The 17682-nt window shown below is 39.9% G+C and overlaps 1 protein-coding gene across 1 annotated transcript; it reads right to left on the bottom strand.

The window, feature by feature from the left end:
- Positions 1-10639: 10639 nt before the first annotated feature.
- Positions 10640-17377, bottom strand: LOC131462422 (zona pellucida-like domain-containing protein 1). Its single transcript, XM_058633635.1, has 12 exons — positions 17087-17377; positions 16509-16603; positions 15151-15638; positions 14396-14616; positions 13621-13802; positions 13046-13118; positions 12151-12248; positions 11891-11971; positions 11591-11762; positions 11390-11507; positions 11031-11060; positions 10640-10884 (listed from the first exon to the last, which is right to left on the bottom strand). The coding sequence occupies exons 3-12, from the start codon at positions 15356-15358 to the stop codon at positions 10712-10714; spliced, it is 1356 nt and encodes a 451-aa protein (XP_058489618.1). The 5' UTR covers positions 15359-15638; positions 16509-16603; positions 17087-17377; the 3' UTR covers positions 10640-10711.
- Positions 17378-17682: the final 305 nt, after the last annotated feature.

Raw genomic sequence — 17682 nt, 5'->3', positions numbered from 1 at the left:
TCTAAATGATGTCATACATATGCCAGGCCTGTATGTGGCGCTGCACAGAGGTGGAGGAGAGGACAACAAGTACAAACTTTTTCAAATAATCAGTAAACATTACAATGTAAATCAGCAGAGTCGCCCCCTGGTGGTTGTTTTACGCACCAATCATATAATAATGTAAACATAATAGATGTGGATGAGAGACAGGCTGATATTTGTGGCATAATCTCGTCGGGATTACACGTGTAGTTGAGTGTATAACAAGAACATGAAAAGTCATGCACAAAGATAATTGGACTCCAGGGAGAAGTTTACTGTTTATAGAAAAGAGAAGAGGCCCCAGTACAGAGCCTTGAGGGACTCCTGTGGGACAGAGATAAGGATGACTGTTGTTGCTATGAAACAAAGACACAGTGTCCAGTGAGACACTTTGACTCAGATGGACCACATCAGATGTGAGGATGTGGTTCTGAAGATAAAAACTGTGGTCTGAGGTCAGGGCTTCAGATAACTGCTAAAGATTAGCTGCTTCACATTAGCTGCTTCACATTAGCTGCTTGTATAAAAGTGTATAAAAGTGAAAGTGTATAAAAGAACGAGCGTGCTACGGCACCAAACAAACAAGCTGTCGTAGGTATGGATTCAGACGCTGTGGATACATGTTCCTGCACACAGGAAGTCTTTGTTTTATTCCCCCTCCAGCTATATCAGTATAGGATATATACAGTATACATATATATATCAGTATGTATATATATATATATATATATATATATATATATATATATATATATATATATATATATAGTCAGTTTTTGGTCCAGTTTTTGGTCCAGTTTGGTTCAGTACTGTTCCATTCTTTGTCTCCTTTCACTTTGAGTACCAGAGCAAAATGGTGCAGTCAGGGCGGAGCTAGACCAGCTCCGCCCACGCCAGTCAGCTGACTGGGTGACAGAATAACGATAGGTGTAAATATTTACATGTCTGTTGACGTCTCACCGTTATGACATCAGGCACTGCCGACACTCTGCCCACACTCCGCCCACATTCTGCCCACACTCTGCCGACACCCTGCACACACTCCGCCCACACTCCGCCCACACTCTGCCTACCACGTACAGACACTGTTCTCAGTGGAAACACAAGCCTGACCAGGACTGTACCATTCCAGACTGAACCAGACTGAACCAGACCGCGATGGAAACACAGGGACACACAGTGACTTTGAGAGATTCAGTGTAGATGTCTTTTATTTCAGTGAAACAAACAGAGAATTAAATCTTTGTCTAATGTCTTGATGATCCTGTGAGACAGACGAGGGACGCTCCTCTTAATGAACAGCAGCTCCACTGCTGATCAATAATCATTAGTCCAAGTTTCCTCTCTGTCCTGAAGACTTGTGTCGTACTGATCTCGTTCTTCTCCGTAGAACTTTCCTCAACTAATCTTCTCATTTATACTGAGGAGAAGAAGAAGAGACGGACGTCAAACGTCTTTAATGACGACGATCGACTCAACAATGATCTCTGTCTTTATGTCTCTGTCTCCTCACAGACAGGTGTCTCCTCACAGACAGGTGTCTGCTCACGGACAGGTGTCTCCTCACAGTGTTTCAGACTCCGCCCCACACAGACCTGATGAAGATGTTTGTTTTAACAGAGCAGACGAGGGACAGAAGACACAAGGACAGTGGACGAGTCGTAAAGAATCCGTGGAGCATCAGCAGTGACCGTCAACATCATCTTCATCATCTGCATGAATAACATGAATGAATGAATTACATGAATAACAAACACACAGTTGACTCTCAGCGGTGGACACATGAGATTACGCTCTGCATTTAGCCACGCCCACATTCACATCCGTTACCATAACAATCTTCTCTGAGTCAAAAAACAGTTTTCAAGACAAAGGTGAATGAATGAGTGAATGAGTGAATGTAAATGAAGCTGAAAGTGCTGGAGAACATGAAGTCCCTGTAAACACTGTTGATGTTGCTTTATTTATTTATTGCTGTGTGATAAAAAATGAGTTTTTTATTCTGACTTTTCACATCTATGTTGTAAAATTAAATTAACAATCTATATAAATGTATTTGTACAAAAAGAAAATAAAGAAAGTATATAGTATAAATAAAGTGTTGGGTTCACGGTGGCTGTAAAAACTCATGGTGTTCCTCAGGGCTCCGTCCTTGGTCCACTATATCCACTATACATGTATACATATATATATGTATATATATATACATATGTATATATGTATATCAATATTTAATAGAAAGAAATAATTTGATTTTCTGCAACTTTTACTCTTTAGATCAGAGTGAGTTTAAAAAAATGAACACCTTAGATCTAGTCTCAGACGTCGTCGTGACCTCAGATCTAGACTCAGACGTCGTTGTGGACTCAGATCTAGACTCAGACGTCGTTGTGAGCTGTTAACCAGAGAAGTCAGAGACAGCAGAAGCTGCTCATTTAAGACATAGATGTTATCATTTAAAAACACTTTAAACTCACTCACAGTCAAACCACTTCACACGTTCACAAGTCTGTGTGATTCCAGTGAACTGATTATTCACAGTATTAATGAAATGTGACACATAATAATCATGTATTCACAAAACAAGCTTAAAAAAGTTAGAATTTACTTTCACCAAATCAAACTGACTTCACTACTCAGTATATTCTCCTTAACAGATCAATATATTCAATATATTCAACGCATTATTTGGCACTTTGTGTATTTGTAGAACAGCTCTCTATGTGGCAGTCAGTCTGCTGTGGTCTATATGTGGTCTATTGCAGACAGTCTCATTATTTGGCAGTCAGTCTGTTGGTGGATATGATGAATAGCTCATTATTTGGCAATCACTTTGTGTATTTGTAGAACAGCTCTCTATGTGGCAGTCAGTCTTGTGGATATAGACCACAGCTCACTATTTTGCAGGCAGTCTCATGTTGGGTGTTTGGAATAGCTCATTATTTGGCAGTCAGTCTTGTGGATATAGACCACAGTTCACTATTTTGCAGGCAGTCTCATGTTGGGTGTTTGGAAAGCTCATTATTTGGCAGTCAGTCTTGTGGATATAGACCACAGTTCACTAAAACACTGGCGCAGATCAGAAAACACTGTTTCCATATGAAAACATCTTTAGTTTTAATTATTGAAACAATCTTTCACTTTTAATAATTCATGTAAAAACATGGACTGGTGCAGTTCTGACACAAACGAATGACTGAGAAAACACAACAAAAAAGAAACCACATCTGAGTCAAGCATGAGGTTTTTAAAACTCAGTGTTTGTCTGTTAAATCTGTTCAAACGTCCTCGTCCTCGTCTTTGTCTCTGACTCAAACACATTTTCATAATTGGATTGATTTGGCAGTAATTTTAACCAGATTAACCTCAACATTCATGACGGCTCAAACATGTCTGTTCTCATCCACTCACTCACTCACTCACTCACTCACTCACAGCTGCTGCTGCTGCTGCTGCTGCTGCTGCTGCTACTGCTCTTAAGTGCATCTCTAGTAAAACCAAATTATCTGTGATGGTTAAACCTGGAAGTCTGTGTTTAGACTGAAGTCTAAATCAGATTAATAAACAGAACTGATCACAATCTGATCTTCTGACCAACTGTTCACATTAGAACACTGATCTTCATGTGTTCATACTGACATGGATTTCTATAGTTACACCACAAATATGATATGGTGCCAACACGGGAGCTTTTATTCTGAAACCCTCCCGGATTCTTCACATATTAGTCACTGACTTCCCGTCCCACTCATGTTCTGTCATCAGGCAAAAACAGAGATAATGACGCAAACAAAGTCTGTGGAAGTTGAGACACTGACTGAAGTGGACGAGCGTCAGAGCGACTGAGACGTTCAGATCTGTTCAAATGTGATCTGGATCACCTTCAGTCCAGACCACAGGTGAAACGACAACGTCCAAAACAGCCTCAGAGGCGGTCAACACGGAGAACAAAGGCCTCGGCTGGACTCACGTAGTTCAGGAACAGAATCAGGATCAGCAGACAGACCAGAGTCCAAACACGCTGAGGTCACAAGACGGGAATGTGTGAGCAAGAATCCAGGAAACAGAAGTGATAATCTGGTCCTGATGCAGCTCTGTCAGTCAACCAGGAAGCAGAGAGGAAAACACGGCATGGATCACTGTATCACACAGGCAGCCAGGTAACTCACTAAGGAGGGCGGGACCTTGGCCTGGGCGTGGCATCTTTCTTTCAGTCTCTCTCTGTCTCTCTCCGTCTGTCTCTCTCTCTGTCTGTCTCTCTGTCTGTCTCTCTCTCTTTTCTTCATCCCTGGCAGCAGAGGCCACATTCCTCTCACAGAGGTCAGAGGTCAACTCTTCAGTCTTTCTCGAGTCCTAACAGACGGAGAGAAGAGGAACAATGACGGTCTGTTTCCCTCCTCATTCATTCATTCATTCATCTCTCACTCACTCATTATGTCACAGAAAGTGCTTTTGTATTCATATAAAATTATATTATGTTTGTTGTTGTTTGTTGTTGTTGTCACAGACCATTCATGAAAAGGAGATTTTTAAAATGAGATTAGATTAGATTAGATTAGACTGCATGGATCCTTCACTAAGGAACTTGTTATAGCAGCAGAGTCGAGCAGAACATGTACAACACTATTACACTACATATATGTATATACAGTATATATATATATCAATCAGAATCAGAATACTTTATTAATTATTAATCTTTATTACGTTTTGTTCCAGATGCTCCGTGCAAAGAAATAGAAATACAGCAGTGAAAACAAGGCATAAGATATGGATATAAAAACAGTCAAATATATATACATATAATATATATACATATATAACTGCAGACCAGGACAAAAACCCAGTCAATCCCTCAGAGACAGATGACACACAAAGGAGAAGAAAGACAGAGAACACGTCTGAAAGCGGCTTATAAATCTTTAATCAGATGTCGGTGAATGTTTGGCCTGAAGCAAAAACAGCAGACTCTGTCCCTGTCTCTGTCTTTGTCCCTGTCCCTTTCCCTGTCCCTGACTCTGACTCTGACTCTGACTCTGACTCTGTCCCTGTCTCTGTCTCTGTCCCTGTCTCTGTCTTTGTCCCTGTCCCTGTCCCTGTCTCTGACTCTGTCTCTGTCTCTGACTCAGATTAAATATGAACATGATGAAATATTCTGTTTATGAACGTTTGATTTTCTCTGTCAATTAACACAGATTATTTTCTTAATCCATTCATTTGTTGAATCAAGAATTAGATTTTACTGCATTTAAAACGTCTCAAACTTAAATTGAAGATAATTTTTTTATTATATTTTTATCTCCTGCTGCTTTAATTGTAGCAGTGATTCATATTTATTTATTTATGCTTCTAGACTTTTTAACTGTTTATTGAAATGTTTTGTATATAATAATAATGAAAGTGGATCTGGATCCTGCAGCTTTATCAAAGAGGAACTGTCCCTGGGAGCTGGCTCCGCCTCCTGAACTGTACCTGGGAGCTGACTCCGCCTCCTGAACTGTACCTGGGAGCTGGTTCCTCAGGAGAGGAGGAGCTGTTCACCTGTCCAGAGACAACAGATGAACTAACTCTGTGTCTCCAGGTCGTTTAAGTTAGAATAAATAATTCAATAAATCAGAGTTGTTTATTGTTTATTTATTACTTCCTCTGTCACTAACCACAAGAGTTCCTCTGTTCTTCACAGTCGTCATGACAACATATAGATTTTATCATAAGTGCTGCTTGTAAAACGTGCATTAATGTTGAAAGAAACAGGAAGTGATTATTTATGAATGAGAGGATGAAATGGAAACACAATCATGTGGTGCATTAGTCAACGTTCATACAGAGAATCACTCAGTGCTTTCATGTGTTCACGTACAGTTAGAATCATAATAATGAATGGCCATCAGGGGGCGCTGCCACTTTTTTTTAATCATTTTTAGTTTTTAGTTTAATTCTTTATTTCAAACAAGAATAAAAAATCATTTTTCCAGGTCGTCTTCAATAAAACACGACGCCCATTTAAAAGGGGCGTGGCCATTAGGTGATTGACAGCACGTCGAATCTCGCGTCGAATCTCAGATTGTAATCAGATTAATTCACTTACTTCTTTCATTTCACTGAGGTAGAAAATAAAAAGGTGAATAAGAAAAACTTCAGAAACTAAACAGCTGATGTTTGATGACGTCGCAGCTTCTTAATAATCTTAATATCAAACATGTTTAATGATGACGTCATCAACACTGACACGCCGGACGTCTGCACATGGACAGACGGAAATTTGGACAATTGGACAGTTGAACAGATGGACATTCGGGCAGATAGGCAGTTGGACATTTGGACAGATAGACAGATGGAGAGTTATGAGATTAAATGTCTCTCACTTGTGTAATAATAAATGTCTCCAGTTGACTGTGTTTATTTTGTCCATGCAGCAGAAGACATATAATTCTGTTGTGTCTCTGTTGTTGTGTGTCTGTTGTTGTGTCTTTGTTGTTGTGTGTCTGTTGTTGTGTCTTTGTTGTTGTGTGTCTGTTGTTGTGTGGCAGTTGTTGTGTCTCTGTTGTTGTGTGTCTTTTGTTGTGTGGCAGTTGTTGTGTCTCTGTTTTTATGTCTCTGTTGTTGTGTGTCTGTTGTTGTGTCTCTGTTGTTGTGTGTCTTTTGTTGTGTGGCAGTTGTTGTGTCTCTGTTGTTGTGTCTCTGTTGTTATGTCTCTGTTGTTGTGTGTCTGTTGTTGTGTGGCAGTTGTTGTGTGTCTCTGGTCTGAGGACAGATAATGATTGTGTCTTTTATGGTCTTATAGTTTGTTGTGGTTTTTTGTGTCTTTGTCTTTAAGTGTCTTTATTGTCTATATAAACATTTATATAAACGTCTACTTTTATTGACAGTAAATATGTGACATGAATCAAAGCGTGGACGTTCTTCTTATGTTGGTGATGAAGACATGAGACATGAGACATGAGACACTGCTGTGTCCAAACACTCACAGAGCAGATGTGTGTGTGTGTGTGTTCTTCACCACAGAGAACTCTGCTGTTTCTCTGCTTTCATTATTGATGAGACTTAAAGTGAATTTTCCTTTGTGTGTGTGTGTGTGAGACTCACCCTCTCCCTCCCGTCATGCAGGATATTCATCCATCCATCACATTAGCAGGTGCCACATGAATCATTAAGTCTCCTCCTGATGAAAGGATGATGTTTGACAAACATTTTTTGCATCATTCATATCATTAAAGTTATATCAGTGTAATTCTTTAGCTGCTGCTTATACAAATGACATCATAGTTGTATAAACACGTCATCACTATCTCTAACAGAAGTCTTCTGTTAGAACTTGATACAAATGTGACTTCATCATGTTCGACAACTATAACGCACACAGGTCTCGTCTGAACTCCTCACCATGTAACATCGAGTCAGCCGTGGTCTGAACCCCGGAGCTCAGACCCAGTAACAGGCTAATGAGATGTCCTCTTCCCTCCATCATCCTGCAAATGTCCGATCCCTCTGTAACAAAGTGGACCTGCTACACGCTCGCTGCCACCTGTAGGGCCTTCAGGGACATTGTGGCGGCAGAAATTCACGACAGTGAATTCTGTCCCACGGTTCTTTCTGGAAAGACTGGACAGACAAATAGGTTATCACTTTCAGGTGCACAGGGGTCACACTGTTGTCACAAGATGAAGCTTAAAAATAGCCTCGTTGTCAGGCAGAAACACGTCTTATGGCACATGGCATAGTCATTTTCCATTACAACATCTGCCGACATCTCCCACAACGAGGTAGCCCTGGAAGGCCTCACAGAACAGAACACAGGTAGCTAAACATGCTAACACTATGCTAGCGTATCCAGGGGCTCCAGTTCTTATTATGGGGGATTATTACGGCTGCAGACGGCACAATGTTTTGCCATCACTCCAACAGTATGTGGAACAGTTAGGGCATTCCGGGCTCATACCCAATCCACTCAAAATCCAAATCCACTCAGACTAGCTGACCATAACATGATCTGTTTACTTCCACTGTACAAACAGGAAGCGTCACAAGTCAGAATCCTACAGCGCCCCTCAATGGATGGAAGACGCTATCGCACAACTCCAAGGCTCTCTGGCCTGCACCACCTGGGACATTTATGATAAGGAATTAGACAACAGGGTCTCCATCATCCCTGATTATATCAACTTCTGCATCCAGACCACCATAACAGTTAAAAAAATAAATGAAACATCCTAACTCCAAACCATGGATGAGATGAAGCCTGAGGGAGAAGCTCAAAGCCTTCTAGCTCAAGGACTGGACAGCAGTGAAGACAGCGAACAGAACAGTCCTGAGGTCCTGAAAGCCAAACTCAAATATAAAAATAGTCTAGAACAAAAATTCAGCAAAATGAAAACCAAACAAGTCTTCCAGACGGCCAAAACCCTCACTGGAAAGGCACCTAGACCCAGCCCACCAATATCACCTGATTTTGGACACCAGCTGAACATCTTCTTTAATTGATGAGTGCCACAGACAACTGGGCACGCTCCCCCTGCTGGACCCCAACGGACCAGCCCCCTTCTCAGAGGAAGACGCCAGGAGGCAACTGAGAAGGTGCAAAACAGGTGCAGTTAATTGATGATCATCAGCTGTTGTTATTTCCTGTAAATCCAAACTTACACTTCCTGAGACCAGGTTTTGACCTCTGCTCTCCAGCATGGTACATCCTGGAGGAAGAAACAGTCTGAATGAGTTTCTGTCCAACTTGAGTCCAAACTGTTGTCTTAATGACGCACTCTGGTGGACACAATTATGAACTACACCCAGGTGTGTTTCAAAGAGAAGTCTGCAGAACCAGAGACCACAGTTTCAGGAGGCAACATGTTTTCTTAACAGCGCCACCATGTGGACAACACAGAAAACAACTCCTATTTGTACATTTTAAACTTCTGTATATACATTTTTAACTCCTGTATATACATATTTAATTCCTGTATATACATATTTAATTCCTATATATACATATTTAATTCCTGTATAAACATTTTTAACTGTTGACACTGACTGTAGATGACAGTCTGTGTTGTCAGTAATTCCTTTGCCTTTTCTTATGTAATACTTTGTATTGCTCTTGTTGTTTTATTTTCATGGTCATGGTCATGGAACTCTGGTTCACTTCAAGTGAACCAAATGCAGGAAGTAGACTACAAGGCAGGGCATTGTGGGTAAACACAACCAAAACATACGCGCATGTAGAACGATAGCCGGGAGAAATGTGTGAATCCATCGTTGCAGCATATCTGGTCAAAGTATAATATAAGAAACATTCTGTCCTTAAAGGACGCTGAAAAACTAGTTCATGCTTGTGTTACATCTAGATTAGATTACTGTAACTCCTTATTATCAGGATGTTCCAACAAGTCTGTTAAAACCCTTCAGTTAATTCAAGTGTCTGTTCTGACAGGAACTAGAAAGAGAGACCATATCACTCCAGTGTTAGCTTCTCTACACTGGCTCCCCGTACATTTAAGAATTCAATTTAAAATCAAAGCACTTCATGGTCAGGCCTCTTCATACCAGAAAGACCTAGACCTACCTTATCACCCTAACAGATTACTTAGGTCCCAAAATACAGGTTTATGTGTGGTTCCCAGAGTCTGTAAGAGCATAATGGGAGGCAGAGCCTTCAGTTACCAGGCTCCTCCTCGCCTGTGGAACCAGCTCCCAATGACAGTTCGGGAGGCGGAGCCTCTCTCTGTATTTAAAGTTAGACTTAAAACTTTCCATTTTGATAAAGCTTATAGTTAGAGCGGGCTCAGGGAAACCTGGACCATCTCTTCATTATGCTGCTAAATACCTAGACTGCGGGGGAATTTCCTGTGTTGCACGCAAACTCACTCTCTCACACTCAGGGTATTAATATGACTTTATTATACGTCATTAACCTTGTTCTTTCTCTCCCTAGTTTGTGTCTTTCCTTCCTCTCTCTCTCTCTCTCTCTCTCTGTGTGTGTCCTCATCTTGCAGGTTGTGGGATCCAGATCCAGTTTCAAGGCTAATATTATTATTATCATACATACAACAGTCTCTGCTGCTTCTTATATAAATGACATCACAGTTCTATAAACATATCATCACTGACTCTAACTGTCCTGTATAAACTTATAACTTGATACAATTGTTATATAGCTGCTCCTGGTCTCTCTCTTCTGTCTATCTCATCGCCCTCTTATCCTTTCTGTCCCCCACCTCTCCTCTGTCCCCCATTTTTTCCTTTCACCGCAACCGGTCGGGGCAGATGCTACACATCTCTGAGTCTGGTTGTGTCAGAGTTTTTTCTCTCCACTGATGCCTACTGTCTGCGCATTGTGTGAACTGTTGGGTTTTTCTGCTCTCCATGATGTTGTCTGTGTACAGTGCCTTGAGATAATGTATGTTATGATCTGGCGCTATATCAATACAATTGATTTGAATTGAATTAAATTATGTGAATATATGTGACCCCATAAACTATTGTAAAAACACACATTAATTGTTGATTTAAATGTTAAACAGCTGATAGATAAATATAAATAACAACATATAACATCGCTCTTTTTACCAAAATATCTAAAATGGAGGAAACAGACGTGAAAGTGAATAAAAACACCAGAGGAAAAAATCATACAAACACGTTTAATGTCAGTAAATCTCAGACAGAACTTTGACCTTTGGTTCATGATCCATGTTCATGTCAAGCTGTCGTTCCAAACACCTGAGGCAGAGCTCGCTGGGAGGCGGGACTTGTGCAGGAGGTGGAGTGACAGCAGGAAGAAGGTCACGCTGACTCCGCCCAGAATGACCACACCTGAGATTAGAGCGCTGGTCACTGGTTTCAGTGAGTGGGCGGAGTCTGCAGACACTGATGGTTTGAACAAAAGTTTACAAAGTTCAACAAAAGCACAAGATTGTGTGTGCGTGTGTGTTTTGTTTCCGGAAGTATCTGTTGTCTATTGTCACACATGATATTTAAAACTGTTTTTTGTAACATTGTATAAAACTTCTTACCGAGCTGAGAGTTGTAGACAGAAGTTTCATCTAAAAATAAACAAAGTATGAAGTAAATCATCTCGTCAGATTATTCTTTCAAGAGTCCGATTATTATGAGTCAGATTATTCATCAAAGAGTCAGATTATTCTTCAAAGAGTCAGATTATTATGAGTCAGATTATTCATCAAATAGTCAGATTATTATGAGTCAGATTATTCATCAAAGAGTCGGATTATTATGAGTCAGATTATTCATCAAATAGTCGGATTATTATGAGTCAGATTATTCTTCAAAGAGTCAGATTATTAATCAAAGAGTCATATTATTATGAGTAAAAGTCAGATTATTCATCAAAGAGTCTGATTATTCTTCGTACCACTCCTGGTGACGATGGGTCCAGCAGTGATGACGGCGTTATTTGACGCTGCTGCTGCTGCAGGATAATCTGGACTCTTGTCATCTTCCCGCTGACGTCGGCGTCGTCGCATACATATCTGACAATCACATGACCAGAGTATTTCAGTGGTTACTGAGGTCGGAGGGAAAAAACGCTGAGTCATGACTGTCGGACACTCACTGGCATCAGCGTGACGCAGTCGTCGGCTCGACACAGTTTGGTGACGCAGTGTAAAAACACCGTGGACAGTTTCTGATGTCGGTGTTTGATGAAACGGAAAACCTCCAAGGAGAAACGTCCCATCTGACTCCTGCCGTTCTCAAACACGATCGTCTGAGGGTCTTTGTAGCAGCTGAACACACGTGAACACATGAACATACGTGGACGTATGACAGACGTGTATTTGTGGCACATTATTCACCAGTAGCTGAAAAGAAAATGAGCGTCTTTTGTGCGTCGAGACAGAATCGGCGTCATTACCCGAAGAAAAGCTCGTAGCGGAGTTGGTCATTAGGATTCCCCGAGGGCGTCGCGTAACAGTCGTCCATCAAGATGTTCCACCTGCAGCCCGGAGAGCAAACACACAAGCAGCCTTTCACATTATGAACACATGAATGAGAGATCTGTAAAAACTTGATCATGGTGGGAAATCTTTGCTTTAACTCTGCACGTGAAACACGAGCGCTTCAGTGATTCTGTGGCTAAATCAGAGAGTAAAGAGTGAATGTTATCAATGTTACCTTTTGTCTAAGTTTGTTGCTTTGACTGCAGCAAACACTCGTGTTTTCAGAGCGAGTCCCGACGCTGGAATAGACAGAGGATGACTGTACGTCGAGTCCTGAACACACAGAGATTAACTTTATTTAATCTGGTTCAACAGTCTTTGAACCAGATCAATCACCAGATTATTTATTTATTTATTCAGACTATTCTAAAAAAAACAGTTGGATTACTGCCCAAAGAATCATATTATTCTTCAGAGAGACAGATTTTTCATTTAACAGTTGGATTAATCTCCAAAAAGTCTGTCTGACTATAGTCTGGCTATTCCTCAAATAGTCTGACTATTCCTCAAATAGTCTGACTATTCTTAAAAGAGTCAGACTGAAGAGACTCGTACAAAAGTTGGAGTAATTCTTCAAAGAATCATATTATTCATCATATAATTTGATTATTCTTTAGTCAGACTATTAGAATAGTTAGACTATTCTTCAGGGAGCCAGATTATTCTTTGCAGAGTCAGTTTATTCATCCAAAAAGTCAGATTATTTGTCTTCTTTATTCTCAACATTCATGATGTGAATTATTTAACTATCAACTATCTGCGAAATAAATATAATTAAATTTTAATTTAAAATATCATTTATGTTACTTTAAAATTAAAATGTGCTCAATTTGCCGTGTTGAGCTTTTTATACATAAAAAAATAGACGTTTGAATGAATCAGACGTGATTTTTGTTCATTAAAAAAATATAAATCTGTGAAATGAACTGAAATATTGTAACAAATCCTTCACTTACAAAATCATGATTCAGGTTCATGAACCCAATTTTCATGAAAATAAATCTGTGAATGTCGTCATTAAAATCTTCAGAGTTCATGAATGAATGAATGAATGAATGAATGAAACTCACGTTATACAGGAGCATACTGAGCGTGCTCTCAAAGGTACCATTGTTGTCCTTGATGGTTACAGCTGAAGACGAGCTGTGAACACATGAAGTAACACGTTCACTTTGTCAACTTTGACCTCTTAATTCACCTGAAACTTTATTTAAGAGACAAAAAAACAAAACATTTTCACCGACAAACTTCAATATATTTAAATTCTTTTTCTTTTTAGTCACATGACTATTTTTTCTTTCACTGTTGTACATTTGACATTTTATGTTTACATAAATGTATTGTATTGCTGCTATGTTAAAACAATTTCCCCTCAGGGATGAATAAAGTCTCTCTATTCTATTCTATTAATCATGAGTCAACTGAAGAAAATGAACTGTTGCAGTTTTACAGTGTTAATCTAACTATGTAGAAAATAAATCATATATATACACATGTATATACATAAACAGAAGGTGATACAAATTAATTACTTAATTTACCTGTTGATGAGATAAAATACATTAGTATTTCATTATTTGTGTACAACATATATATATATATATATATGTGTGTGTGTGTGTGTGTGTGTGTGTGTGAAACTTACGATGCCAGCTGTGAGTTATTGACCAGATACTCCAGAGGATACGTGCAGCTGAACTTATACAGCAGACTGGGCAGATAACTGATGATGTCAGGAGGGTCAGGAGTGTCAATGTAACCTGACACATTTCCAGTCTGCACCACAGACATGTTCCCGTACACGTTTGGTCCATACACTGTACTCACCTGCACACACACACACACACGCGCACAAGCACACAAGCATGCACATGTGCAGAACTGGTTCAGGTTAGTGATGAGACTTTGTTTAAACTGTTCAAATGAATGGAAGTAAATGTGAAGTCCTGTGTGTTTGTGTTCTTGTATTTGTCACTTTGTGAGGACCAACAATGGTATAAACTCTGTCAGGCTGCAGGATCCAGATCCACTTTTGCTGCTTATATAAATTACATCATAGTATAAACATGTCATCAGTGACTCAGTTAAACTTCTGAATCTGTTTATCTTCTCCTGGTCTCTCTCTTCTGTCTTTCCTCACTTCCTCTGTCCCCATTTTTCCTTTCACCACAACCTGTCTTGGCAGATGCTGCACATCTTTAAGTCTGGTTCTGGTTCTATCAGAGATTTCTTCTTCTGTTAAAGGAGAGTTTTTTCTCTCCACTGCCCCCTAGTGTTTGTTCATTGTCTGAATTGTTGGTTTCTCTGCTCTTGATGATGTTGTTTATGTACAGACCTGAAATCATGTTTGTTGTGATTCAGCGCTTTATAAATAAAGTTGAATTCAATTGTGTGTGTGTGTGTGTGTGTGTGTGTGTTACCAGCAGACTGTTACCACAAGCCTCCAGTGAACTGAGGCTGATGCTGAAAACAACAGCGGTGGGAAACGTGTTGTTGTTGACGAAGCCTCGACACTGAGCGTCGCCGTGGAAACTGTTCAGAGCCAAATCTGCCACAGTGTAACCAGAGAAAATCACCGGGCAGAAGTTAATCTTTATGGTGATGGTCTGAACGCCACAGTACACACTGATGTCACGCTCACCTGCACCGAGGAGGGAGGAGGAGGGAGGAGGAGGAAGGAGGGAGGGAGGGAACAAAAAGATGAACGCACGTCAATCATATCATTGTTACAAGACTTATAAAATATTTGATGTTAAATTTGTTTGTAAAAGTGCAGGTTTTACTGCCACCTATCTGTGAGGTCGCAGAATACTACGCTCCACTTTAAACATGGAGGAGAAACTATGGTGGCCTGAAGGCAAATAAGAGAAAATAAACAGGAAAAGAAAAATATTCATGTGCTCATTTCTCTCATTTTTATTTGTAAAACTTTACAAATATAAGAGGTCACATCCTGTGACCTTTAACCTTTAACCTTTAACAAAAACAACCATCAAGTCATTTAAGTGTTTATCATTTACAATCAAAACTGGAGAGTTAATGTGAACAGGATGGAAAATAATACACTAGATGAAGTGAATTTAATCAGATTAAGGCATGAATCCAGTTTAATCTGTAATTTCTGATTGAAGTTAAAATGAAAAACATTAAATCATTAAGTGTTTTTGTTTCTCACCAGGAAATCTGCTGTGAAAACCAGCGTCACAGTTAAATCCATTAAACTGAGCTGAAGCCATGTTACTCGTCATCATCATCATCAGGAAGAAGAAGCACGAGCGCATCATGGCAGCAGCACCTGAGCGACCTTTGACCTCTGACATCCTCACAAGGTCACCATGGCAGAAAACAGATTCCTCAGGTGTGTGAAAAATAAACAGCTGCATCTGGTGCTGAAAACCTCCATCACCTCCTTTTAAATGTCTTCTTCATCGCTCGCTCCTCCTAACTCTGTCCTCGCTCCTCCTCTCTCTGTCCTAGCTCCTCTCTGCCAGGATAATTGTGGGGAGAACCTTTGTCCCCCGCAGTGTTGGAGACAGACACAGAGACAGAGACGTTGGACATGTGGCCTATCGTCGGTGGATCTTCAGATAAACCAGCGTCTTTATTCCAAACTGTGGGACAAAGACACTGTAGCAGAACCAAACACTGGAAACTCTGTCGCATCTGAAAGACACAAACAAATCTGTTCAAATGATCCAGAAATCTGAGTGTGTTCCCTCATGTGTTCACTCATGTGTTCACCTACTCATCTCTGAGTCTGATCCTCACTCTGTCACTCTTTAGTTGTTATAATTATACTGCGTTAAAGTGGTAAAAATATCATTCACCTCTTTTAAAAAAGTCACTGAGTTTATAAATTAGGTTTAAATCATGTAAAAGTCAAATTGTGGGCGTGTCCACAGGAGGAGACAAACACACATACTGGTTTATTGTCTTTAGTGAGGACCGTGCGTCCACAGACGTCTCTGTTCTTCAGAATATTGACGTAAACTCTCTGAGATGAAACCACTTGTTCAACAAACATGTAGAGAAGAGACATTTCCACCATTTTGTTTGTGTCAGTTTAAACAACATTTAGCGACAGTCCTGCTCTCCGTCTCCCCCTGTGTCTGTCAGTGGCACTGTAGCTCTTCTTCTTTATTTCTTCATCATTTTTCTGTGTGTTTTTACATCATTTTTCAGGGTTATTAAAGAATTTCAGAATAGTCAATAAAGAATTTTGACTGCACATTGGACACAGATAATGACGATGATGTCTTTTTTTTTTAAAAGTAACATGTTTTGTGGTTAGTGTTACATTAAGGTTAGGTCAGTAGCTAATGTACACATGTAGGTTATCTTTGTGAGGACATTGTGTCTGAGCCCCACAACTTTAAAGGGCTTTTTCAGGGTTAAGACCTGGTTTTAAGGTTAGGGAATGCATTAGGTCTATCATGTGCCCTCACAAAGATATTAAAACAACTTTGTGTATGTGAGTGGTACAGTCAATTATGACTTCATAGGACATTCACTGTCATAAAACCTGAAATTCACCTTTAAAAATCAGTGATTGTCCTGGTTTTCACGTGTGAAGACTGAGTTTGTTTGGAGAGCATTATGACACTGTGCTGCCCCCGTGTGGTCTCAGTCTGTGGTTACAGGACATAACAAACAGCACTGTAGTTATAATCTCAGTGAGTCAGCCATTTTGATTTATATTTGACATTTGAAAAAAACCCAAAAAAACAGGAAGTCCTGCTGAGATAAAAAGAAAGAAGCGAATTTATTATTTATGAGAAAAACCGCAGACAAACAATAAAATATATATATATATAAACAGCAAAAACAATCTTTGATTTATATCATGTATTCTAATTTTTTAATAATTTAAAAATGAGGATTAAGTGTATACACAAAAACCTAAAAAAAAACATTTAACATTTAAATTGAGGTTACATTTATTAACATCAGTAAATGCTGTAATACACATTTATTTACTATTAATGTTTTAACAAAACATGTAATATATATGCCTATATATGTAGGGATATATATATATATATATACAACATTCAAGTGTTCATAAAGCTACTGTGACTGAATTACTTCACTATAATTCCACATTTATTTACCTGTAAGACCTCCACCTGCAGCTGATCTGAGGTCAGTTCCTGTAGACCTCCACCTGCAGCTGATCTGAGGTCAGTTCCTGTAGACCTTCAACTGTAGCTGATCTGAGGTCAGTTCCTGTAGACCTTCAACTGTAGCTGATCTGAGGTCAGTTCCTGTAGACCTCCACCTGCAGCTGATCTGAGGTCAGTTCCTGTAGACCTCCACCTGCAGCTGATCTGAGGTCAGTTCCTGTAGACCTTCAACTGTAGCTGATCTGAGGTCAGTTCTTGTACACCTTCAACTGTAGCTGATCTGAGGTCAGTTCCTGTAGACCTTCAACTGTAGCTGATCTGAGGTCAGTTCCTGTAGACCTCCACCTGCAGCTGATCTGAGGTCAGTTCCTGTAGACCTCCACCTGCAGCTGATCTGAGGTCAGTTCTTGTACACCTTCAACTGTAGCTGATCTGAGGTCAGTTCCTGTAGACCTTCAACTGTAGCTGATCTGAGGTCAGTTCCTGTAGACCTCCACCTGCAGCTGATCTGAGGTCAGTTCCTGTAGACCTTCAACTGTAGCTGATCTGAGGTCAGTTCCTGTAGACTTCCACCTGCATCCATG

Source organism: Solea solea, chromosome 7, assembly GCF_958295425.1.
Source record: "Solea solea chromosome 7, fSolSol10.1, whole genome shotgun sequence".
Lineage (NCBI taxonomy): Eukaryota > Metazoa > Chordata > Actinopteri > Pleuronectiformes > Soleidae > Solea > Solea solea.
This window is presented reverse-complemented; position numbering and strand designations above follow the sequence as displayed.